Source organism: Calypte anna, chromosome 3 (assembly GCF_003957555.1).
Source record: "Calypte anna isolate BGI_N300 chromosome 3, bCalAnn1_v1.p, whole genome shotgun sequence".
Taxonomy (NCBI): Eukaryota; Metazoa; Chordata; class Aves; order Apodiformes; family Trochilidae; genus Calypte; species Calypte anna.
In genome coordinates, this window is record NC_044246.1 from 62,356,224 (window position 1) to 62,383,678 (window position 27,455).

General features: G+C 41.6%; 1 protein-coding gene across 5 annotated transcripts; it reads right to left on the bottom strand.

Annotated features, from left to right (window-relative positions):
• Positions 1-1,292: 1,292 nt before the first annotated feature.
• On the bottom strand, positions 1,293-11,875 carry RNF146 (ring finger protein 146). 5 transcript variants are annotated; one of them, XM_030447988.1, is made up of 3 exons: positions 11,730-11,875; positions 6,771-6,927; positions 1,293-3,156 (listed from the first exon to the last, which is right to left on the bottom strand). In XM_030447988.1, exon 3 carries the CDS (start codon positions 3,153-3,155, stop codon positions 2,097-2,099), a length of 1,059 nt encoding a protein of 352 aa, XP_030303848.1. In that variant the 5' UTR covers position 3,156; positions 6,771-6,927; positions 11,730-11,875; the 3' UTR covers positions 1,293-2,096. The 5 variants fall into 5 exon arrangements, with proteins under 5 accessions (XP_030303848.1, XP_030303847.1, XP_030303850.1 ...); XM_030447987.1 differs by lacking the exon at positions 11,730-11,875 and adding an exon at positions 11,120-11,392; XM_030447990.1 differs by lacking the exon at positions 6,771-6,927 and having other exon boundaries at positions 11,730-11,860.
• Positions 11,876-27,455: the final 15,580 nt, after the last annotated feature.

The window sequence follows — 27,455 nt, forward strand, 5'->3', positions numbered from 1 at the left end:
TTGCTACTTTTTCTTAGCTTGATCTGGGGAATTCATTTGCAACTTCGATGATTGCCTACTAAGCTCTCACCAGCCTTACTTTAACTAATTTTAGTAATTTGCAGCTGCAAATCAGCCAGCAGGAGCCAAAGGCAGCTTTACCATTTGTCTCCCCATTTGGGGAGTTCCTGAGCAAAGAATAATCACTGATAAGCTTACTTGTAGACTGTTTGGGCTGAAAGTCCTGAAAATAAATATATACCAAATCAAGTTCTTCCTTCTTGCTAACAGTACAGAGCTTCACATGAAGTAAAATGTGCACAGAGCAGAAGCGTTCTTACTGAAGGCTTTTACATCGGACTTTGATTAGAGCCACTTCATGCAAACTCAAAACAAGAGAAATAAGAGCTGGAATTTAAGAAATAGGAAAAAAACCATTCCATCCCTCTTTCCTTCTGCAGCCCATGCTACTGGCTTATTTACTTCCTGGTGAAACTAGGTGACAGTAAAAAACTGTGATCAAGAGCATCCACTTCTAGTTGACCCACTGATCTCACCTGTGGGCAGAAGAAACAAAGTGGAGGGCTGGCACAGCTTTGGTCAAGATTAAACATGTCAGCCATCATTAGAACAAGAAGAACATTTTAGAAGTTTAAATGGACCACTTTTTAAAATCAGCCAATTTAATTCCCTTCAAATAATTGTATGCCTACAGCAACATTTGTCTGAAGATATGCAATACTTGTGTATCAGCTACCATCCCTTTCTATTCAGGGATAAGAGTATTAAGACCTGGTGTATACAATAAAGGTAACTGAAGATTGAGTCCAGAATCCAGATAATGCTGTTTCTCAGGTAAAAAAAAAAACCCACAAAAATGCAAAACAGCCACCCTAGACAGAAAAGACAAGCTGTGCATTTCAAGATCTGACTTCCAATACAAAGAAGTCAATTTGTAGGAACAGGGGCCAATCTTGGAAAGGCATTTCTAAAACCACCACTAAATTACCTTTTCTGTGCTGTCACTAGTTTTGCTATGATCATATACACAGCAATGTAGTCCTTCCCATTAGTGTTCTTTGTTGTAGGGTTAAGCTGGATAACACACGTTCTTTATATCACCATTTCTGCTGTTGAAATTAGGATCTGTGTCATACTTTTTCTCTTTGTAACAGTGAGTTAGTTAATCAGATGAGGAGTGTTAAGCCTGCAACTCATGATCATGTTTCATTAGAAAGATACAGTCCTAATGTTGTGTTTGACTCAACCAGTCAGGGATGCAAGGTCTTGAAGGTACCACACAGAGCCAGTCCTCCCTTTTGGCAAACACAGGAAGCTTTTTTTATTATAGTTTTCTTTAAATGTCCTCCAGTGAAATTCAATTAAACTGGAGGCATATCTAAGATTGTTACTGATAAAATGTAGTTTTATTAAATTATAAATTCCGTAACAAAAACAAGACAGATCAAGAAAGACCTCAAAAACAAAACTACAAAGACTAGATGGCAAAGCCAGTGAAAATGTCATGAAGAATGTATAGGTAAGAACTTGCAACAAAAGTTAATAGCATTTTTACATTGCCATTAAAGGATGGTAAATGATTGCTCTTGTCTAGTAAAAACACATTTTAACTCCAAACTCACATCTATTTTCTCACATTAAATTAAGCATTCTGCTCACACCCAACATCTTGCCTGCTCCCACATTGCTTTAGTGTTCTTTTCATACATCAATCCATGCAGAAAGTAGTAAGACACTTAATGCAACAGTCAGATAATGAAGACAATTCAAGTTGTACAGTAGATATACATTGGCCAAAAGGGGACAGAGTATCTCCAAGGGAAAAATGCTACAAAATAAAAACACGAGACATTTTCAAGAAAACTGGGTATTGCTAAGCAGCCTTCAAACCATTAACAGGGCAACCCAGTTTCCTACAGACCTAAGAGTCTTCCAGCTGAGACATGTTAGGAGACTTAAGTTAAACAGGCCAAATCTGTTTCTTCCCTTCCCCCACCCACCAACCAAACACACTGCAAGGTTTGAGTGCAATGCCAACGTGGACAGAAAATTTACAGATATAGGACCGAGTTGTTTTTATTTCATGGCTCTAGATTTTAAACTTCAGTGACTGTGCACTGTCCATCTGGCCTTCTAGATCTCACACTTGTGTTTACCACCCCACCCCCAGCCACTGGTCTATCTGCTCCTGACTGGCTTGCGTTTGCATTCAAGTGTCTCTGTGGGACAGAGGATGGGCGCTGCTGCAGGTGGGCGGATGCATCCTCGCTGTCGCTGCTTGCATCCGATTCCGTCTCCTCGACAGAAGTGTCAGGGGCTGGCACCCTGCCAGAAGATGATGATTCGTGGTCTTCTTCTCCTTCTCCCCTGTGACTCCTTTCAGCCATACTGTCTCCGTTTATTTCTAAGTGGGCAAAAGAGTTCTCTAGAGAATTGCTATCATCTGGTGATGGTGTTGAAGGACTCATCAGCTGACCATCCAGTGATGGCAGGGGCCGAGCAGGCAGGGATGCCAGAGGCTGCACAGCTGCAGAGCCCGGAGTTGGTGTGCTGTCTGCACCATCAGCAGAGCTTTCTCTTGCCAGGTTGGCAGTGCTAGCATCACAGTCCAACCTCAGCCCAGCTACTCCCTTCTTTGGTATATCTATTATGTCCCGTTTTATTTTTCTACGCCGTCCATGCTCGTTTCTCCTATACTGAACCATATTTTCAAGATCTGCTACGTATAAAAACCCAGCAATTAGCATTTCAGTGCTCTTTTTACCTTTGGAAAAGGCATCTTCCAGCTCTCTGCTGGTACGTTCATCATACTGCCACCAACCATTTCTACCTTCATAGTACCAAGCATATTCTCCATTGCCTCTGCTTGCTGCTTTAAGTTCTTCTGGTGACAGTAACGTTGGCTTGTCAAGAAAATCCTCTGGGATCTCCTGCCGGCAGAGTGCACATCGTTTCCCAAGCCAAGAAGCTCCCTTCACGCAGAGATAGCAGAAAACGTGTTTACAAGGCAGACTCACTGGATGGACACAGGTTTGCAGACAGATAGCACATTCGGGGACTGTCAGGGAAGGGGCTGCATTAGCACAGGACTCATTTGTCTTCCTGTTTGTGGGAAGCATGTTGATTGAATGATCTATTTCACCACAGCCAGCCATCCTGCAGAGGATCAAAGACAGACTGTCATCAGTTTACTGTGTCAACCTAGACTGGAACCTTGCCTCCCCTTTGACCTCAACTTCCACAGACTGAGGTGCTTACCTTAAACTGAGCTATTATTTATGAAGCTCAAAACTCAAAGAAACTCACAGGTTAACATTCTGCTTCCTGAGCTGACAGACTAGATTGAGTACTGGGGGAGAATTTCTTTTGCTAATCACCAATATTTATCCGTTTCATTTTCAGCACATTATCATGCCAAGTTAGAAAAGAAATTTGGGAATTTCCTCTGTTCTTCCTGCAAGTAGTGTTGATTAATGAACCTCCAGCCAGCCAGTTACTTTGGAGGCTCCTCAGGAAATTTAAAGAAGCTATGATTCTTTCCTCACGAGGTGATCTAGCTGCAAACATTAAATCTAAAATAATCTCTGTTCACAGTACTGGTGAGCATCCATTTCATTAATGGACTGCCTGAACTGTTACTGAGACTAGGTTTCCACAGCAGAAAATATGCCTGACAGCAGCACCCAGCTGTTTCTTAGTACCCATGCACCACCAAATACCATCCCCTAAACTTGGCCCAGAACAACCACAGGGCTGCAGAAAGAACCTGATTTGAAAACTGAGGTGGCTTTTTCAAAAGATATCTTGGGAAATTTTTTCCTAACAATCAACTAAACTCCTTAATATGGCTGAATGCATCCTAAAAGAAGCTGTTGCAGTGCCACAGAAGGAGCAGTATATCACAGAAGACACACAACCATGACTTGATTGGTTTGTGAAGTCATTGCCTCCATCTTTTCTGGTCCCATCTTATTTCTGTCATTAAAGATAACTTTTTGTAACTGACTGTGAGAGAGCAGGGAATGCAAAACCATGTCACTTTGGCACTGTGTAGGATTTCAGCAATTGAAAAATTCTAGCCTAAATATGCAAATGCCTTCTTACCTACATTTTTGCCATGGCAATCTTTCACAGTCTTTTTCACAGCAATTTTCCTCTTATGTTCCTGTTTATTATCAATCAAAACTAAACACCAGGTATCAAATGAGGGAGAAAGATTTGCTTTGGGTTACGAGGCTGAAAAAAGGTGTCTTTTTTCATTTAAATCCTCAAGAATCTTTGAGGTACAGGCCTGATATGTTCAGAAAAACAGCCTTTCAGCAACACTAGTCTTTGTTGTACAAACAGCTAGGAACTGTACATGCAAAATTATCACAGACACGTGGGCCAAAAAAGGTCCTGTGGTCTAGTCTCTTGCTCTGCATGGCACCACCACCAATATGAGATCAGATCAGCTATGGCTTTACCAAGCCAAGTTTTTCTGAAACCTACAAAGATGGAGATACTACAACCTCCCTGGACAGCCTGTTCTAGTGTTATGCACATTTCTAGAAAAATGTGTTAACCTCAGGAGAAAATTACTAGTGTTGCTGTAAAAGCCTCAGCTGCTTTGAACATCTTACAGATACATGCTGGTATTTAAAAAAAGAAAGATCTATGGTTCACTATGTATTTATATTTACAAAAAAGTATTAAGTGCTATTTACTTAAAAATGCATTTCTGCATAATGTCTGTTCCCTTCTATCACTGTAATTTCCTCTTGAAAGACCAGTGCCTCTTTAATCCATTTTTTATCAAATAATTCTTTTAAAAGCCCTACAGCTCAAATATTTTTTCCTGAAGTAGCACATAATTTTATCCATCTATGTTTCCACTTCATATCTTTCTTTCTCTAAGATTAAAGGCAAATCCACATACTTGTTCTTACATCAGCATGCCAGATACAGACACAGCATTACCTACCCACCTGTCTTTTTACTGTATAGCACACATCTGTCTGCAAGATCCATATGAGCATTGTTGCAAACAAGTTGCTTTCTGGGAGCCTCACACTTTCAAGGTTATATTTTGCAATGGAATTTTACAACAAAATTAGGATTTTATAACGAGAAACTTATTAGAAAAAGGGGGCAAGAAAAGCTACTGATAATGAATATCCATAAATACTACCCAACCAGCATCTCAAACAGAAGAGCTGAAAGAGAAATCCATCTATTAATTTGCACTAACCACGGGTGAGCTAAAGGATCTGAATTTTCAAGTGCTCCCATAATGAGATACAACTGTACAAAAAGGCACAGCAGCTGAGATTTTTACTTCTACACTGCAGTTTTACTAAAGTCTGCTTTCTCCTGAATACACTTGATAAGGTTATCCTTTTCAGAGTTAGAGGAAAGATTAAAACAACCTGTAGACAAGTAATTTCTATACAATTCGTGTACCATAACTAAGATTTTGGGAGACTGCTGGGGTTAAAAATGGAATGGATTTTGACAAATCAAATTCTGACACCAGGGGCTAACTTACTAGTAAACTAAAAGCAGAGTGAAAGGTCTAACCTCTCTACTGAAAGAACAAAAATGCTAACATTTGAACTGTGCTCAGTAGGTCACCTCTTAATTTGAGGGTTCTTCCAGTCCTTACTAGATCAAGACAATGCAGGGCATGACAAGAAAGGAATAAATCCCTTATCTTGAAATTCTTATGTGATTTTTAATGACTCAGAGGAAAACATTATGCTTAAAATTAATACAGCTGGAGGAATAAACCCTTATCTCTAAGCAACTGCAACCCAGACACATAGAACTCTTAACAGATAAGCACAACTGCAGTTGCATGTGCTCAGAATGCAGGACAGTTATGCACTTGAAGATTCAGATCAGCTAAATTGATGCTCACTTTTTATTTTTAAAGGAAGATCCTAATTAATCTTTTTTATTATTATTATTATTTTTATTACCTCAAGTATCAAATCATGGTCATAGAGTTTGTTTATAAACTGGTATGAGGATGCACATAGATTTTTACCAAAGAGGTAATCCTTCAGAAAGGAGGAATCCACCTAGGACTGATACTTTACTATGTTAAAGCTATGGCAGCACTTTCAATGCAACTTCATGGTATTAAGAACTAAGCAAAACTGATCACAGAATATTTTTCCTGAAATTAGGAGCAATATTTTATAACAAAATTTATTCAAAACAGGATTCATAATAGAATTGTTATCAAACGGTAAAGCTCTGCTTTTTGGACGGCTGGGTCCCCTTAAATAATTTCTGGCAACAGGGAAAATTACATCATTGAATAGTGAGGTTAAACATGAGTAAAATTCAAGGACAAGTTCCAAAAATAATTTTATTTGAAGTATTCAGATCCTCAATTCAGGTATAAATAAGGGAACACTAAGCATCTGAACACTGCATTTAGCATAAATAGAGTCTAAACTGAAGAAGCAGCTAGTCCATAATCTTGCTAAGTCCCTTCTCTCTATTATCTTTTTGTGGGCAGTTTTTTTTAAATATTAAAACATACATTTAAGTTGTAAGCTTAGCGTGTACAGCTTAAGAGTGCCTTCATCAACACACAAAGTATAAAAGAGGTGATGTATAAAGCCTATATGAAAAGACCCTGTGCTTTCTTGAACTCTAAAAAAAAGTAAATTCCCACAAAATGATCTCAAAACTGAGTAATTTCAGACTCCAAGTACAATTCTAATGGCAACTCAGCAGAGCTAAAAATGTATAAGTCCATTAACAAAACAAAAGCTTACTTTTTCAGAATAATTTCTACTGAAGCATGCCACAAGACTACAATGTCCTCTCTTCAGATGTTTCCAGCTAGGATGGCAGGTCCTCTTTCCCAAGGCTGGCTCATTCCTTACTCATCCTGCCCAATGGCACACTACAGTGTTTCAGCTTCCCTGCAAACTAATGAAAAGCAAATATTATCACCATTACAGTGTTGTACAGAGGTATGAGTAAGAAAAATACAATGCCATTGTCCTGTTGAAGAGATCATTACCCTTTCATTCACCTGGTGTAGGATACATTCAATTACAATATCAGACTTAGGGTGTTTATTTCAATAATCCATTCTCATGCACAGTTTTGATGTTGATTACCTTTACATCTAACTTAAGAAAATTATCTTTTTCTGAAGTATTCCAAAAGGCAATTACATTTTCACTATAATAAAGTCCCCTCTCTGGGCTGTAGCTTTTAAGATGATTCTTGAGCATTTTGCACTACAATTTTCACTTGGTGCAAAATGTTGCATATGAGAATGATTTGAAACAGATCTGAAGACGTCACATCTTAGATTTCAATTTGCTCAAGGAAAGAATAATTTCAGTGTAAACCGAGTGCACATCTGACACATACAGAGTCAAGAAAAGCCAAGAAGTTTTTAAGTCTCTGAAAGAACATGGAAGACTCAGTATTATAGCATTCTAAGCTATAATCCTTTAACTAATGATTGAACATTTATCACTAATAACATCAAAGTGAAATGTTCAGATGACTTCAGTATAAGATTCATTAACTCATCTGTGTTATTTTCTTCATAGCTGAGCTCCATGCAGCATTCTCTGCAGTTATTTTTAGAAAGGTCTCCTAAGGAAAAATCCAAAAATTAACAAGCCTATCCACACCTTTTTAAAAGGGAGAAGGTTCTTCCCACATCATTCTAGCAGCTTCACCTCTCTTCACACATCAAACCCAAACAAAGAGCTGCAATCGCATTAAAATATTGGCTTTACTAACCCTTTCAGACGAGATACTATGTTTGCTATGATCAAAGATACAGTTGCAACAAGCTTGATGCTGTGTGTGGTGTTCTGTCCACCTTAGGAGCTGCCTTTCTGTTACTCTGTAGGTATTAACTTGAAGCCTTTTATCTACCACCTCTGGCAATCCACTATTTGAGGAAGTAGATCATAAAACCAAATGTTATGTGGAGATGGGAGAAAAAGGTTGGCTCACATCTGGCAGGATTCTTAGGAATAAAGTTCTTAGGAAATAAAAATGCACGCACATATTCAAGGTATGTAATTGTACCTAGAACAAGCCAATTAGAGCACAAGTATAGGATTATGGTAAAGCAACTTCCTAATTACTGCACAGGGCTTAAAAAGAAGTAGCTCACAAGCTGACTTCAGGTAACCCCTACATTTCACGATATTGTTAGTTTTTTAATAAGCCCTGAAATTTTTAGTGCCAACAGGATAATAGACACTTGTGGTTACACACACACACACACACACACCCTCCCTCTCCTGCATGAAGATGCCTCCTTTAAATTCAAGTGGGTAAGAGCTGTGTTCTAGATTTAGCAAATCTTCTATGCTAGAAAAGCAAGTAGTATGAGTTACACTATCTGCAGAAATCTGCAAGTATCAATTCCTTGTGCATACTCACTAAATCCATTTATCCTATCACAGACTGATTTTCAAACTTTCATTCAAGATGCAACAGATGAAGGGCAATCTCACTCATCAGGACCACGAATTTAAATTGGGCAGCACCCTCTCCCAAACTGAGGTTCAACCAGCACCTAACTGTTCTCTTTGTCTCCTTGAAAGTCTCTCAGGATGCTCACCGGAAGAAGTGACATCCACTTCTTCCATTCAACTTTAAGATTTTGAAGTGGTGGACTTCCTACCAGTTGTATTTCCCCAAAATTATTTCCCATTCTCCTTAAGAAATACAACAAGCTTTTACTAGACTAAGATGGAAGTAAACCACTTCTTGTCAGTTCAGTCAACTGTGCCCATTGGATTCCTAGCAAATGATGAGACCCAACACAATTTTTTCCACTTATGTTTCTTTGGGAATGAAAAAAATAATAGCAGAAGGATACATATTTAGGAAGCCAGGTCCTAAATGTAGATGAAGTGTTACCTGCAGTCTTAAGAATTATCTTCTCTGTAAGTAAAAGCTTAGATTTTTAAAAACAAGCAAATACAAACCATTGGTAAAGTCAGCTAACACCAGCTTCTAAGCAAACAAGCCAAAGACTATTATTTGAGTCCTCCCTCAAACCACAGATGATCTGACAAATTCCGCATCTCTGTGCAGCCTATTCAGAAATAGCTATCATGAATTCATCATTTCCTCCCCCTCACAGGTTGAAAACTCGGCAGCTACAGCACTGCTACAAAACAACAAATGCTCTTCTGTAATTAAATTATTTTTTTTTTAAATCAAGTTCCCTAACTCTTAACTAGATTATTGAAGGGGCAGGGGGGGAAAAAAACAAAACAAAAAAACCCACTCAGAATTCTGCCCTTCCCCAACAAGGCATCATGAGCCAAATGCTGTGTGAAGAAAGAAGGAAGGTGGCCATGTTGTGGTTTTTTTTTTTAAAACAGAAAAATCATCCTCCTGTCTGAAACTGTCAATTACAGTATCGACTCAAGGTACTGATCCTAACAATTATTTTTTTAGACTGTCCCTGGACACTGGAAAACACAACAGATAAATAATCAGGCTGTTTTCTGTTCCTACCTACTTTTCTGTATCTCTTTCTTCAACTTAGAATATCTTCAGGGATTGCCAATTATGCTGAGACATCATGCTGCCTGTGATTCCTTATTGATACTACACATTAATTAAAAAAACCCAACCCTTACATGTAAATTTGGAATTGAAACACATAGGACTAGTCAAGTGCAGAATAGTCAAGCATAACAGTACTGAACTGCTACACATTTATTCAAACTGAGATTGTTCTCCTATGCTACAACTGGAGCACTAAATTTCAGTTTTGAGTATAGATCCTATTTCAATGTATTTAACAGAGCAAAATGTTAGTCTCTCACTCAAAATGGTATTGTGTGGAAAATGAAGCAGAAACCGATTCATCTGAGCTTATCAATGCTTCAGATACAGAAAAGGAATGTCTCTTCATATTTATAGACTTGATTAACTTGCACAGAAGAGACAAAAAAAAAAAAAAAAAATCGATGTCAACGACAAGACTTTTCCCCCACCAGTTCCAGGAATCTACTATTCAATAGCCTTTAACAATACTGCAGTTCCAGCTCTAAATAAATGACCATTCAATTAGATCCAAATTGATGCAGTATATTTTGAAGGAAACAAGAACAGAAATGTTTCTTTCACTCAGTACAGAATCTGCATTATAGCAATTTAAACAATTGGTACTTTGATTCACTGGGAAAGAAACCACAGTATTAACCACAAAGGACTACAAAGCAAGTTCCTGCAAACAGTCAGCATTTAAGAGTTACTCCAAATGAACAAATCAATATTCAGATTTCAAGGTGTGTTCAACACTACTTATCAATTGTAATTTTTGGTAGCGCATTTTTAGAGATGTTTTAGGAACTGTGTTTAAGAAGCCTACAGTCCAGAGGCAGTAGCAAAGAAAGCAGGAGGAGAGCATCACAAATCTGTCAAAAGCAAAACGTTTTGAAGCTCTGCTTCCTACTCCTCCTGGTAATTATTCAATGCCTACTTGCACACTACACCACCAGTAACAAAACCCCCGGCATCTCCTAGTTTGTATCGCATACAAGTTATCGAAAGATTTAAACACCCGCACTTTTATTTGGTTTTAACTATTTCCTCGTTCTGATTTTCTTGCTCATATGGAAAAAAAACCTCGTATTCAGTGAATATTTTGTAGTAATTTTTTTCAGCGGCGGCAGTATGCACTGCACCAAACGCCGGACCCCCTTTCACGTCCCATTTTAACACTCGGAAGGGACGCAACCCAAACGCCTGAGCCGATTCCGTCCGGCACACAGGAACAAAAGCACTTCTTCTTTCAGACACACCGGTTACTACTTGTTACACGCTTTGCCCTGCGCTCTTCACGACTGTCCGTACCCCTTACCCTCCAGCTCCACTGCGCTCACAGCACACTGACCAGAGGAAGCCAGCGCCAGCCACACCGATGACATTTTGAGAGCCGAGTGACAACGCGCAGCACGGAGCGTCCCCGAAGCACTGCACATCGCTCCGAGGACAGAGCGCAGCGCTCCTGTGCCCCGGAGACTCTGCCACGCGTGACGACGCTACCGCTAACGCCGCTGACCTATTTTAGTACCCAACGCAACACAACGACACCGGGAAAATCCCGGCACGCAGCGCGCACCTCGTTCCTCACGGGCAAACCCCAGCAGCAGAAGGGCCCCGGCCCGGCAGAGCAGAGCAGACCCAGCGGGGGCCTACAGGAAACACCGGCAGTCCCTCCTCCTCCTCCTCCGCCGGCAGCGGAGGGGCGCGGGGCCGAGCGCGGCGAAATCCGGTCCCGGTCCGCCAGTCCCGTTTACTGAAGCGCGACGGGGCTAAGACGGGGCCCCTCCGCGGCGGGGCAGTAGGGGCGGCCGGCAGCGCCCAGAGACGCCGCGGCCACAGCGCCCGTCACATGACCAGGCGGGCGGGGAAGGGAGGGGAGAGAAGGGGCGGGTGATGCCGCCTGCCGCACCCCCCCCCCCCTCCAGTCCCCTCCGCCAAAACAATAACGGGCAGAGCTCCACAGCGAGCGGGCCGACCCGCACCGCGCTGCTTTTGTTCAGGGTGCCCACCCCACCCCAGCGCGACCCTGGCACCCGTCCCGTCGCTCCCCGCCGGCAGAGGAGGAGGGAGAGAGGGAGGGAGGGAGTGGGGGTAGTGGCAGCCGCGGAAGAGGGGCGCTGCTGGAGCCACCGCAGGTGGCGGCCTAACCTTGCCCCGCCAAGCCAAGGGCTCACCCGCGTACTCACCCGCCGAGGTGGCCGGCTCGTACCGCTCAGGCTGCTGCCGCCGCCGCCGCCGCCTCCTCCTCTTCCTTTTCCTCCTCCTCCTCCTGCGGGCCCCGCCGCCGGGACAGCGGGACGCGCCGACGTCACGGGCGGAGGGCGGGCAAACGCGCCGGGGTGACGCCGCGGAGGGGGAGGAGGGAGCACACCGGAAAAGGGACGAAGGGAGGTGGGCGGCAGCCCGCCCGTGTGACGCCATGGCGTGACGCTGCCCTGCCACCTCCCCGCGGCGGCGCCATGGCGGTGGAGCTGGGCGGTCGCTCGCCGTCCGGCGGCTCCCGGCCTAACGAGGCGGGGGTTGGGGGTTGGTGGCCTGGGGGTCGCGGGCTCTTCGGGGATATTGTGGCGAGGTCGCAGCGGTAGTAGAGGAGGCCCAGCCTGACCCCTCCTGGCCGCCTCTTCCCCTGCCCAAGCGAGTAGACAGGCACCCTTTGTCATGATGCGTGGTTCATGTGTCACGGCATCGATGGCCCAGGGTGGTGACAGCACTGGGGACAAGTGAACTCGCACAGCTCTGTTGTGCTGGGCTGGTCTGCGGGCAGGTGGCAGCTGGGCCTGTCCCCATGGATGAGGCCGGGGGACGGATGCAGCAGAAGGCATGAGGGGCTTCCAGGCCTTCCAGGAGAGGGTTTTGCCACTCATGAGCCTGGAGACTTCCAAGGGTTGTAAGTCGGGCAAGGTCACTGCTCGGACTTAATGGTGCCGGTGATTCGTGCTGATGCACGCTGCCCAAATGTGGCCAGTGGTGGGGTGGCTGCTGTGGTGGTCACCCCCAGGTGGAGGCAGCCCTGGGCATGACCCAGGTGTAAGTAGGTAGTTACCAGGTACAGGGTACCAGAGTGTCCCATAGCTGAGCTGCTGCCTTTAAGATGGAGATGATGCCTTTGAAGGGAGAAGACTTGCATTGCCTGCTGTCATCAGAAACAATTGAAGGTCTCCTGTGTTAATTGTTGAATAAAACAGGGTGGGAAATGATAATCCGTACATCATGGAAGCTAGAGTGATACTAATTTACATGAAGAGGGACTGTGACCATCTCCTCATCGCACGTAAATGTCGAATGAAATGTTTCAACATGACTAAAGGTGCGAACTGAGCCATACTCAATGGAATGAGAGGTATTGCTGGATGCTCTTTATTTAACTCACAGAAATCAAATCAGTAGAGAATGAAAAGGATTAAGAATACTAAATTCTACTAAAACAAAATCCACTTCATTAAACCATAGTTTTTATGAAAGGGCAGGAGAGTCTATCAATAATTAGCATTGTTTTTAAAAGCATTACATGATTGTGTACAAGGACAAACTTTTATATCGCAACCTATACTGTTATAAATTTATAAGAGGTCTGTATGAACCTGAGTCAAAGACTAGAGATTCAAGAGAAGGAACAGGCTCATGCTGGCAGTGCGTGCTCAGCAGCAATAGGCTTAATCCTTTACTGAACTAGACCCTCTATCAGGGCCAAATACCTGTTGGTTTTGGTTAGAATCTGGCCTAAAAAAAGGAAGTAGGCATGGGCTCTTCAGGGTTCTAAAGAGTTCAAGTAACACTGCTCTTGATGCATGCAGCTTCGTAAGAGAAGTGGCAACTTAGAAAACTGCACTTACTGAAAAGGAAGTCCATGTTTGTGTTTGGATAGGTTTGTGACTGTTGACTGCAGCTGTAGGTCAACTGAAAAAATGCACTAGTGAATGCAAGAAGTTGTTTTACACTCCCTGAGTTATGAAGCAAGGGTGGCAGCTAAAGGGAGTATCAGGCAGTGCTAAAGCTTGTAACCAAAGAATTAAATGTATTGCATCTTACTGGATGAAAGAAATGAGGAGCACACAGGTAGATTCCAATAGAATAAGGGGACTAGAAATTACCTGCTTAAGTTCTGGTAAGATAATTCCATCTAAAATGTTGCCTGCACTATTATTAATCCTTATTACCAGCTCTTAGTTCATTCTGATTGGGTATTATTTGCATATATTTTTCTGTATGTTTCTGTTTTTGGAATGAATACATCCCATCTCAGTGATAGCATCCTTTATGTGTATTAGCTCATACATGTGTATTTTAATTGAAAGCACATTTATAACTTTTCTTCCTCTGCTTTCTTCATAGTTCTTGTTCTCTCATGTGCTCCTGTTTTTTACTGTTCTCTTGGTTTTATTGTTGTCTACATTGTCATCAATCTGGAATTTGTTAGATGCGTTCCACTGGATTACTAATACTGTAGATTCACCAGACTAATCCTTAAAAGACACCACTTCCCCTCTTAAAGTTCTGCCATTAATATGTTGCTGATGCTTTGACAATGAAGAACTGTTATACCGTATTTAAGTTTTTCCATTTATAAAGCATATTTTCTGCTTCTTCAAATGTGTGTGTTGCTATATAAACTTTTGCAGATACACCACTGTCTTATATTCACCAAGAGCTCAATCTTTGCTGCCCTGGGTACAGTTGAAGAGGGGAGAAAACCTGTTGTCTGCTGTGGTTTAGAGTCAGTTTATATCAAAGCAGTTTGGGAGGGGTTTATTGTGGAGACCCTCAGAACTGCTGCACATTATACCAGCTGTAAAGGAGTGTGGTATTGTGCCCTCCTATTTCCACACTCTTTCCACTGCACCTCCAGCAACACCCTGTAGTGAGCAAAGAAGGTGTAAAGTCAGCTGTGCACACCTCAAGTGGAAGTGTACCCTGGCCCCCTCCATGCTGACAGCCAAAGGAGGGCCTGAGGGGTGAGTTCTAGAGTGTACTGAACATAAGTCCTGATTTTGTTTCAGTGATGCTTTTGTACCATGAACCCTGCTGCTTATGACTCACTGCATTCCTTCCTTCAAAGCTGCTGTAGAACTTGGGATCTCTATCTTGTATTATAATATTCAGTGTTAATTTTTTTTTTTGCTGTCATTGAAGACTAAAATATAAAATTTTTCCAGAAGTATTTAGTTTTTTTTTAAATGATGTGTATAGTTATTACAGTCTGTGACACAAGCTTGTCCCATGTGCTACAAAATGTATGCTGATGGTGTGGAAGGACCTGACAGCCAGCTGGCCTAATCAGGGACTTTTATGATAGAGGGCAGCCAACATCACCCTGCCTCCCTCATTCTCTGGCCCTGGCACCGGGCAGTCCTGGCTCTCTGCAGCCAGGCAGATAGTTTAAGAGCAGTGCCCAAACCGGTGTCAGTGAGACAAAATGAGATTAGCTTTGACTCCCTTGGAATGCAGCTGCAGTTGTTTTGGTGACATGCAAAAGGCAAATTGGATGATAGGAGTCCAAAGCCTAGTCTTGAGTTTGCAAATGCTTTTTTTGCTTGGACAAATGGGGAGCTGTTGAGGTTCATGCCTGTCTCAGCAGGCCATACATACAGTCTTGCTGCACTGTAGCTAAACTGATTTCTGGTCACTACCTGTAGGTGCATGAAACAGTGTTAAGGCCTGAACTGGCACCTGAAAATCCAATGTAGGGTATCAGTATTTTGCATACATAATCTAGATATGTAGCAGCCTCTGCCAAATAAACTATTACTTAACAGTTTTAGAAGGATTGTTGGTTATTCATGAGAAAGGCCCAATTTTGCTTTAAGAACAGAAAGTTGAATGATGCTGAGGATGAGGAGTTGGAGAAGAGGACCAGAGGGCAAGTAGTCTTTCTCAGTTCTCTCTGTCTATTACTTGCACTGAATCTTTACCCATTCTGTCTGTGAACTCCCAGGGAGAGATCCTTATTGCTTTCTTTCATTTAGTGGCAGTAAAACATTCCACACAGCATACAAAACAAATTTATTTTGTTGCCCTAGTTGGCAGACAAGGTAGAATTTTCTTCTGCCAATAAGTAAACATTGACTTTTTCCATTATCCCAGCTGTCAGAATCATATCACAGTGTATGTTGCTCTTGAACTGAAGTCATCCATATGGTGATGCAGACAAGTAGAAAAAAACACACCACAAACTAGTTATTGCCTTACAGTACAGTGTGTTTAAACTTCTGTTTTTCCAGGCAGAGTTTCCAGGCCTAAATCCTACCTTTCCCAACAGCAAATCTTTTGTCTTACTCTCAAGACCACTAACATCTCTTTCTCTTTGACTTTGTCAACATCAACAGGGATTATTAACCTCATAGTAAAAATTAAAAAAAAATTAAATTTGGGATCTTCAAAAGAAGGAAGATTACCAAAACTGCTAGATTTTGGGTTTCTCTTAGATTTGGCCCCTGAGTTTTGCATCAGGAGGACTTACAGTAACATAGACCTAGATACCAAATGCAGTTCTGTAACCGTAAGGCAGACTTAATTTTAACTTTATTGCAGCTGAGTTTCTTTTATAGTCATACATCTTCAGAAATGAAATCTTCTTGAAAACTTGGCTAAGACACAAGAATCTTGAGAGATGGACAGAGAGAAGACGGCACACTCATGACTGCATTTTATTTAGTGAAAGGAAAGCAACATACCAAATATATGTTTTTGTCACCTTTGTCTTTCATTTAAAGAATAATGAATTAGAAATTGCAGTTTCCCTTTGTATCACTAGATGGTATATGGTAACTGTAGGAAAGCTGAGGTCTTAAAATTATTTTTTTTTTGATAGAGTATAGGTTCTGCTATACTCTCCCTTGCCAGCTATCACACTGACCAGACTCCTGGCTTACAGAGGATATGTACACGAAGCTATTCCTGACAACTAGAATTGCTTGTTGTTTTACCAAAACCTGGGTCCTGTTGCAGTCCTGTTGCAAAACTTGCTGAGTGGTTTTGTGCTGGTGTTTCTTGGGGAACTGCACACTAGTTAGGCCTCTAACTCAGAATTATATTTAAATAGAGGAACTCTGTACTGAAATGCTTGAAAATACCCACACTTCATTGGAAAGTTAGCAAAGTCTTCAAACTGCATCTGTCAGGTGCTCTGAGCTGCCTATTAGTGGGCCTTTGATAGGCATGGATGTCCTTACTAAGACAAAAAAAAAAATGGAAATATAAGCTTGTAATTTTAGCTATGCCTGCATGAAGTACCATATAGTTGCCACACAAGCAGTGATTTTTTACGCCAGAAGGCACATTATTATTTTTGCAGGTAGTATTTTTGTTTGCCACAGTAACACAATCGAAACAGCATCTATAGTAATTTTATAAAAGAAAAAAAAAGGAATAAAAATAAGTAAATAAGTAGAATTGGAAAATAAAGTAAGAAAACAATAGAACCAACGAGCAATGAATAGCCAAAAAAACCTCCATAATTATTTTCCCCCAGAAATTATAAGAAGATCACTGTGAATTTTATTATCTGAGAAGAATTATGTTGCTGAGTACATTAAAAGGCTGACATGGTTCAAGAAAACAACCTGCCTTGCCTGAAATCTTTTGAGGACCTGGGAACATTGCAACCTTAGAAGTCTTCTAACAAATAAGGTAGCAACTAACAAACACTCCAGTATTTTCATTAAAAAGTCAGGTGATTTTGTTATGATTTTATGAAAGAGCACTTCATGCTATTCCATTTGGGTGAACATTTCAACAACTTAAGCTATCTCCACTTTCAGGCTATGATGACATTTTAAAGTTTTCAATTAAAAATTAAAACATTTCAGGATGATTCTGTCCTTCAGGCTTTTCTTCTGTGAAAAGGGTGGCAAGATATATGAACACAATTTTACAGTTAAATATTATTTCTCCTGTTCCTTAAAGGAGCCAACATTTTTCTTGGTGCCTTTTAGAAAAAAAAAAAAATTAAAATATCATTTTTCAGAGGCTACTTTTGCTGTTTGGTGGTTTATGCTTTTTGCATTCCTGTGGTCTCCCCTGTGTTTAGACTCTGTGGTTTTCTGGGTGAGAGACCCTTTCATTATGGTAGGCAGTATCATCTGAAGCTTTCATAACAGTTTCTCACGGTGTCACCAGTTTCCACAGTAGCATTTACATTTTGTAGAATTCCGTGTTCAGGGCTCTATTCTGTACTTCTCCCTGGAATTGGGTAGGCCAGTGCTCTCTGATGGTAATGGAGAGAAAGTAGTGGGACAAAAAAAAAAAAAAAAAAAAAAAGCAGATCTTGGGAGGGAAGGGATTGAGGAATGGGGGACAAGCTGCATAGTGTGCATTCTTCCAGCATTGCACCAGGGCAGCAAATGAGGAGAATCTCAGACATGCAGCACCAACCTCCATTACAATCTCCATGACAGAATGAGAGCCCACAAAAGCAGGTCTCAGTTTCCAGACTCAGGGAACAGATCAATTTTTGTTAAGGGTAGCAAGAGAAAGTGTTTTCTGAAGATGCATAGAGCTATGGTACAGAAAAGTGAGCATAAGTAGCTATGCCACCCAAAAGAAGCATTTATCTTGGCTACAACAAGGAGCCATGTAGTGTGGCAGCATCCCTTTGTTTGTTGAGTGAGGAGTAACAACATGATATAAAGAAAATAACTGGGATAAATTATCCTGTCTGAAGTCCAGTATCTCTTTCTCTGTACACTCACATCTTCCAGTGAGATGCCTATGATGGCTGATGTTACAGAGAATTCAGGAATAGGTCAGGCTTGTAGTTCAGTTTTCAGCTACACAGTTGGGTAGTGCTGCCATGGAGAAACACTTCATAATACTACTAGAATTTTTAAATGGCAATAATGTAGGCTATATAAATGTCTGTGAGGAGTCCCTTTCTATGACTTGACCAGACTTTTTCCATAAAGAAGGGAAAGAAGATGGAGCTGTCATGAGAAAATATTCTGTGGAAAATAATGTCAGTCAATGCTTAAATAATTATTATAATGAACATTTTAGTGACTGTTGCCTCTAAGAGCTGCACAGGGTGGGACAGTTAATGCAAAGGTTATGTTGCAGATGGAAACTACACAGTATCACTTGTTTTTGCATCTGTTTTATAAAGTGCTCTGAGACAGTATGACTGTATAGCACAGAAAAGTGTGTCTCTTATGAGCATGACCTCTGAGCTGACAGGAGTTCACTAAGGGTTTGAGGCATGCATTTATCAGTAGTGCTGCACAGACTGGTATAGCTTAGAGTTTAATTAACAAATTCAATGAAGAGAAATAGCACCCATAGCTGTGATGGAGGGATGTTCAGCATAGCTTGCAAAATAATAATTTGAATGTTAAAAAGAATAAAGTCAAAAGTTAATAGTACTGATTACCCATATATCCCTGAAGCCAGTACTTATTTAAACACAATTTTGCGTTTATACTTGTAAGTAATTGCATTAGATCTGTCAGGACAGACTGCCCAAATGAGTGTCTGTGTGTGTTTAGCTGTTCTTCATTGCAATCAGATTGGACTGGACCAGGGTACCTATGAAGGATTTTCTGCCTTCTTCAATGGAAGGGAACAAGAAAAGGTTCTGAAGTATGAGAGTGCGATCAAACAATGTGTAGGTCTTCCCCAAGGGGAAGAGGGGGACAAATCTACAGCCTGGTTAAGTTCACTGGCAAACTAGCTTAGAAATGGCATGAGCAGGCTGCCCTGCTAGCACCATTTATCAGGAGGAGGTGCTCCAGTAGCAGATAAATGACTGGTAATATCAAGAGGAGGGATGTAGCAGAATGTGTAGAGGAATGGCCTGAGCATGCATAGACAGCCCCATGTTTGAGGCACTCAGGTGCTAATTATGAGGTGGGAGGCATGAGCTTGTGTTAAGCCCACCTGTGTTAAGCCTCTGCCCCCGTCCAGTCAGGGTTTGCCTCAGCTGCGCATGAGCAGGATTGGGGGGGTCAATAAAAGGTGAGCTTCCCAACACAGCTCAGCTCACTTGGGAGCAGCCAAAGGAGGAGGTAGTCAGCTGAGTCTGGAGCAGAAGCACCAAATGAGGCTAGCTGAGTCTGAAGGCAGCAAGATCGGTGCACCTTGGTGAGAACACCTCTTTGACGTCGGAGCGCCGTGCCCCAAGAAAGGTTTGCCCATCTGCACCCGTCTACAGATGGAGGTATTTTCTGCAGTCTAGAGTACAATACCCTTGTGTATCCTTATGCCTTAACTTCAGGTGTTTCCTGCTCATCCTGTTAGCTCTAATAGTTCCAATTTCTCTAATGGAGTGCGCTTCAGTTCTGTGGATTTCAGAGGATGACAAAAATTAGCTGCAGCAACACTGTATTCCCTTGTCGGACCAAAGGAGGAGAGCAAGCCAAGGAAAGTGAAAGGCAGGGAAGGGAAATTCACAGAAAGATTACCTACCATTGGGATCTCGAATTCAGGAAGTACAGCTTCCTAACCTCTGTCCTGGCATAAACCTTGTGAAATCAGTAGTGATCAAATTATTGACCTGTAAAATGGACTATAATATATATCTCATGGAGTCATAGAATGGTATGGGTTGAAAAGGACCTTAAAGACCATCTAGTTCCAACCCTCTGCACAGGCAGGAACACCTTCCACCAGCCCAGGTTTCTCAAAGCCCCATCCAACCTGGCCTTGAACATTTCCAGGGACGGGGCAGCCACAATGGAAAGTTGTGTCTCACCACCCTCAGAGTGAAAAATATCTTCCTAATGTCTAACTTAAATCTACCTTCTTCCATTTTAAAACCATTGCCCCTTGTCCTCTTGCTACACGCCCTTGTAAAAAGTTCCTCCCCAGTTTACCGGTAGGCGCCTGTCAAGTACTGGAGGCTTCTACAAGGTCTCCCTTGAGCTGCCTCTTCCCCAGACTGAGCAGCCTCAACTTTTTCAGCCCATCTTCATAGGAGAGGTGCTCCAGCCCTCTGAACATCTTCAGTGGCCCTCCTCTGGACTTGCTGCAGCAATTCCATATCCTCCTCCTGTGGGAGGCTCCATAACTAGACACAGTACTCCAGATGGAGCCTCACGAGAGTGGAATAGAAGGGGAGAATCTCACCTCCCTTGACCTGCTGGGAGGTCAGGGTATGGTTGGCTTTCTGGGTTGCAAGAGCACATTGCCAGTTCATGTTGAACTTCTCATCAAACAACACCTTCAAGTCCTTTTCCTCAGGGCTGTTCTCAATCCATTTTCTGCCAAGACTATAATTGTGCTTGGGACTGTCCTGACTCAGGTGCAGCACCTTGCACTTGGCAGTTTTTCTGGGCTTACCTCTCAGTCCTGTCAAGGTCCTCCTGAATGACCTCTCTTCCTTCCAGTGTGTTAAGCATACTGGACACTACGCAATTTGCTGGCAATTCCACTGTCCATGTCACCTACAGAGATGTTAAACAGCACTGGTCCCAGTACTGACTTCTGAGGAAAGACCTGAGGAACCCTGTGAGGGTTCACTAATTGCAATCCTTTGAAGATGGAGAGTGCAAAGTGGTAGTATTCTGTTTGTATCTTAATTCTCTCCAGGTTCCTAAGTGGCATGAGGGGACCCTCTGAGGAATGCAGTTGTTTTTAAACTGGTTACTTACCATTTATTTTCTATTGTGTAAGCTCAGGTTTATATCTGGATTTTCTCTGCTGTATTTTTTCTCCTTGGGGATTGCTACATCCAGGTCTTAGCCTTTATGTGCATCAGTTCATAATTATTGGTCTCACTGGAGTTTAACTGAGATAAAGAGTTCTATTCCAGGATTTCTTGTTGTGTGAATTATATCTCTTGGTACATCTGTAATGCTAGCTTGTAGTTTATTTGTGGTTTTGGGTCCTTTTTAGTAATCCTGAAAAGCTTCTGAGGTATTAATGCATCATTAAGATGAATGAATGTGTATTCTTTTGAAAAGCTAAAGTAAATAGATTAGGCATTTGGGGATTTTTTTTTTTTTAAGTTCTTACATGAACTGTATTTTTAGAAGTGTTCTAATTACATGGAGCATTGAAATCTGGGGGAAAGAGCAAAGGAATTAACATCCTTACTTTATTGGTCTTGACTTCCAGCAGTGCTGATAAAAACCATGAGGGGTTAATATGATAAACATATCACAGAATCATAGAGTGGCTTAGGTTGTAAGGGACCTTAGGCATCATCTACTCCAACCTCCCTGCCATGGGCTTCTCATCTAGACAAGGCTGCTCAAAGCCTCAATGAGGAGTCTCAGTTCACCACCCTTCCTGTTTCTGAGTAGCAAGTTACTGTGGCCTCCGTTCTGACCCTTGTTCTTGATGGATAGCACTTTACTCTAGAATTAGTGTCACCAGTTTCAGATAATTCATTCAGATAATTCATTGTAATGATCCCTTCTCCCACTGTTCTTGTCCTCCCTCCAAGGCAAGAGTTGTGATAGGTTTCTTTAAATTCTGGTAAAGAAAATGGCTACACAATTTCCATTAACTTTGAAAGAAACTCTGAAAAAAATCTAATCTTGCATGTATCCATGTTTTGTCACTATTTGGCACCCCTGGCTTCAGCTGTGTATTTGATAATGTCACAGGGACTCACTCACAGCCTGCATAGCTCAGGGGCATTCCATGAAGTTCAGCAGACTTCCAGTGACTCACATCAGCAATGAATAATGTGGAGCCTTTAAACTACAGAGCACGTGAACAGAAAGATGGCTTAGGTTGCATCCAGCCTCTGTATAAATTCCTGAATTTATACAAGGGTTGAATTTATTGCATCTATTTATCTATGGGCTCAGAGCTGGCCCTGTTATTCATTTTGAGCAGGATGTTATTTCACTGATCATGGATTAAATTCATTACTGTTGCAAGAACATGTTAACTCCTTGATTTCCGGTGAAGTGACACTGGGTTACACCTGCTGCAGATTCATTTGTATAATTTTATCCAAGATTCCAGCACAACTACATAGTGAAATAAAGGTGAATTAGACTATAATGTCTTGAACAGTAACCAGTAAGGATACGAGAGGCGATCAGCTATAGATGAATGAATTAACTTACTTCTGATTCATACTACGGACTCCATGAGGTTTTTTCTATATTTTAAAGATTAAGCAGTACATTTTATAGGAGACATGGTGAGCCTTGGTTTGAGTCACCTCAAAAGGTGATGAATGGACCTGCACTTTCATTTGCACTTCCATAGCCTGGAAGGTATCTATGGATTTTGAAGGAATGTGTGCGGTTGTATACATCCTCAGTTGTGGATGCTTCATGCTCTGTGTTCTGTGGCAAAATTTCTGTGATGCTCAAGCCCAGCAAAGTAGATATTCTGTGTAGGTTCAGGTAAATCAGTGCTGATGGTTTTGGTTCAGCTTGGTGTGATGTTAACTAACTATGTTAATGGAGCATTATTTGCATTATTTAGTTTATTATACCTCCTTATTCCCATTTCAGTCTCTGATTTGCTGTAAAATGTCATGAGAAGGGATAAATTACATAATTACAGAATTCTGCAGGAAGAGCAGAAAGCTTTGCAAGCTCTGCAGAGGAATATTTGGGGCTATTTGGGGATATTTCTGCTGAAAAGTTTAGCAGATGTAGGATTACTCATTCTATAATTTTACTGGATATCATCAGGCTTCATTCTTCAGTGAGGTGCATGATATCCAGGTAGCTGAAGAGTTAACAAATCTTCTTGAGGAGTCAAGATACTGTAGTGTCATTTTTTCATTAAGATTGTCTCTGGCAATGGGATAGAAAGCCCTCGTAGCTAAAATAAAGGTGTACAGCTTTACACAGAGAGAGAATTTATAATGAAACATTCATTAACTGGTCACCTGGTCAGCTAAGATACAGTAGCAGTCAAGTTCTGTCTGGAAAATATGGAAGCTTGAAAATATGAAAAGATGCCTGGGATTGTAGTAGACAGAGAAGAGTAGAGAAGGAGGACTCATATTTAAAACTGATATAAAATTGTTAACTGGGTTTAGACAAGACACAGTCCAGTTATGACAGTTTTCAGAGCAGATAGTTGAATGCACAGAACTGTGTCAACTTTTAAATGAGAAGGAAGTAGCTCAAAGCTAAGTCACACTGGTTGAGATTCAGTATGAGTCTTAAACACAGTTCAGCCTCTATACATATGTGCCTCCTATTTAAGTCTATGGTGATGTAGGTAGGACTCAGGTCTCCATGTCCAGGTGCCTTGTGCCTCTTGAGATGCTGTAGGGTTTCTGAGACACCCACTTCTGATACTACCACATTGCCACTTAAGGCTGGTACATCTGACAGGGGCCTTTGGAGTACCCCTTCCCTCTGCAGTTGTAGTTGGACTCCGGGCAGGTTCTCCTAGAGCATCTTGGATGACACTGCATGTGATGTTCAGGCAGCTGCACTGATCTCCTGGGCAGCACAGTCAATAGAGTTGCTGGATCAATTCGGTTTACACTAAAGTAAACAGCAAAAGTGGGAAACATTTACTGTGGTATCTAGTGCAGTTTCAAACATAGGTGAGAATCATGCATCCTTGCTGATAGGATAAAGGCCTTAAAGGAGACCTGTGCCCTTTTTGAAGTGCAGTTTGGAAGTCAGATGGGATGTGGTAGACCCTGGGCACCTGCCTTTGGACGACTGAATCACTTTTCAGTGGTCTCTACTGGTGTTCTTCACCAGTTCTCCAATTACAGTAACATGACTTTAGACATCTAAACTATGGAGAAGGTGACACCTAACCTCCACAGAGATGCTGAAAATTAGGCATGCTAATCTCAGACTGAACATCATCCTTTCTTTCAGAGATGAGGTAGACAGGTCATGAACTGAGACTGGCTCAGCCAAGGTGCTGTGCCCCAGTAAGTCACCAGTTCCTGCTCCTGAGACTGTCCTTCCTTGCTGAGAATCACACTTGCCCATGCCCAAGTGTGTACATGCTGGTAAAAGCCAAAGATCTTCAGGGCAGCTGTGAGCAAAAGAGAGACTGTTGCTAGCAGGGCTGATGATAGCTGCTGCAATGGTCAAGTCTGCCAAGGCTTTTTTGCCTTGACAGCAGCTGCTGAAGGATTGTGTCACATGAGCTTATAGTTGTGATCTTTTTCAAATATACTGAGCCGTATGTAAGAATTGCTTCTGCATGTTGGAAGTGAGGAAACTATACAATGTACCCAAAGGACACCAAATTTTCCATCTTGCCTTGGTCCATCTATGAGTGGTAAGGTAGAATAATACCATGGTAGAATAATTACCATAATATTCTTTAACAATGGAAGCCTTGCTGATAATTGACATATGTAAATTAGAAGATGCTGTTTCTCATGTTGCAGTGAAAGACGGTATTGTTGACTGCAAGCACCCATAACTTTACAGGTAATTGCAGCTATGTATAAGACATGCTCTTGTTTGATTAAATTGGTTTACCCAGTAATTGAAGGCTTATCGTAATATAATTGTAAATGTAATATACTGTGTTATTTCTGAACAAAAGAGAAGTGAAGGTGAAAGGTTATCTATCCAGTGGAACAAACTATCTCCTGCATGCAAATAAATGATCCAATTGCTGTTATAAACAAGAAGCATTGTGTTCTGCCAGACTTACAACAAAGAAATCATTATCTGTCTGGCCTGTGTGTTGAAGAACAGTAATCTGTATTTCCAAAATTAAAACCACAGTTAAGCTATTATTATGAGTCCACAACACAAGAATGAAGAAAATGATAGTGTTAGGCCCCTCTCATCTCAGATCCCCAATTAGTGAACCCTAAATCATTAGGTTTTTTCCCACATTCTTTTGCCTGACTTTCTGTTGGTGATAGAGGCATCACCCTATGGGTCTGCTGAGTCACTATAATGCTTCTGTCATTACCCACCTGCCAAGTAGGACATTGCCAGTAAAGACAAAGTCTAGTTGTGATGTACTTCATATACCCTAGGAGGTCACTTAGGCTCTGTTAGTTACTGGAAACCAGAATACTACACAGGAGCCCTCTTACTGGTAAACAATGGTCACAAGTGTCTTTGTTAGTTTATTTGTTTAGCTAATAAAAATGGGCTGAAATAACTTCTCATGCCCTTCTTCAGGGTTGCATTTCACATTTCTTTGTGTGCAGATGGGCATTGTGGTCTTTGTAATTATGTCTAAATGGAATCATAGAAATCAGAGTAAAAAAAGATTAAGGTGATCTTTCAAGGTTTCTACCACAAAGAAGGCCCTCTATATTACAAATAAGAATATACAGGTGTGTGAGTGTATGTATGTATTTGTTCACATCCTTACTATGTCAGACATTAAGGCCAAAACCTTCATACATCTTACATTTCATGTGTATTATTATTTGAATGTAAAAAGAAGACATCTAACAGATCATCTGGATACAGAGACAGAGAAAGTAAGAAGTCCCTTGGTCAGTCTTCAGTACTGCCTAAGCTTCTATAGAAAATAAATGAATGAGAACCCTGTAGCTGAGGAACTTGCTACCTCATCTAAGATGCCTGATGGTGCAAAAAACAACTTCAAATTTTGAAATACGAATCTGCAGTGAGTCAGAAAATAATGAGAACAGTGCTAACATGACTAACTAATATCCTGTCTCCAGGTTTAAGGAGACTAAGTAAAGAGTCTGGAGTAGACTGCATTGCTGATGTAAAAACAGAAGATGACCAGTTACTTGATTTTTTTATTTTCTTTTTGTGATGGAAACTTTGAGGGAAAAACATGAGCTAGAGCAAGTAATAAAGAAGTTCCAGGCAAAATATGTTTACTGGCACATTGCCATCACCAGATTTTCTATCCCATCTGTAATTTATGTATCTTCACTTTTACCTGATACTTCTTTAAAAGAAAGAGCTGGTAAGTATTGATCTGGTTCTCTGGCTCTCTCCCAAGATGCACATCCTTCAATTATGACATAAGGAAATGTCTTCTGGCAGAGGGTGTGCTTCTGGGAAGTTTGTTGCACTAGAGAAGTTGAAGTCAGTTGCTGCCCATGTACATAAACACGTCCATCCCTTGGCTCCACTCCCTCAGATTAGCACTGTACATTGCCAAAATCCATAACCCTTCACAGTGAGCTAAGAATTGTACAGCCTTGAAACCAGTAACCAGGCTATTTCCCTCCTGTGGTGCCTTTGAAGTTGCTCCCTTAACTGCTGCCTTCCTCAAAACTGTTCCTTTTGTGTACCCAGAGCAGTTCTTTGCGACATCACTTTCTGCCCTGCACACCTGTGTTTTGGCACTGAGCATATGTAATGCTGCTCAGGCACTGAGGCCACTCGTGTCTCCAAGAGATCTTGAAACAAGTTTTTTAAAGTAGATATTCCTGTACTTCTGGCCTTACTGATTTAGTGTGCACAGCATGAACTGGGGCAGTCGCACAGCAGAAATGCTGCTCTGCTCCCATCTCTGCTCCAAACTGGGACACTCAGCTGTGAACCCAGCTGTGTACTATTCCAGTGACATGTCACTGTCCTGGATCTTGGTATTGGGAGTAGAAGTCGCTTCCTGTTCCTCTTCATGTGTTTCTTTGATTGCCAGATGACAATGAATGCATTGAATGACACATCTGGCTGGGTGTATGTAGGCATTCATATACCCAGTTGGGGATTCAGTCCCAAACTTTACTTATAATTCTGACTATATTAAGAAGCTCTTTGCTTTCTGAGGATCCTTTATAATGTTCCTTGCTTTCAGGATACACTGTGGGGCAGCGGGGAGCTATCTTGATATTGAGAAGTGCTGTATGTGACAGGGAAGAAAGGAGTTGGATTTGTAATCTAATGCCAAGGCTTTAAAGAAATCCAGGAGAGTCCTTTATTTTCATTTATTTCAGGTATTATGAACATATGTATATCTTAAGATGGCAGAATCAACAGTTCTCTAAATCTCTGCCTACCTAAAGAGAAACTACTAGGGTGTAGCCATACCCCATCAGCTTCTCTGTTGAGTGGCACCAGGGGGATTTCACACAG

What these genes read in the sequence shown, in the direction of transcription:
- RNF146 (XM_030447988.1), bottom strand. Translation starts at nt 3,155, where the DNA reads ATGGCTGGCTGTGGTGAAATAGATCATTCAATCAACATGCTTCCCACA.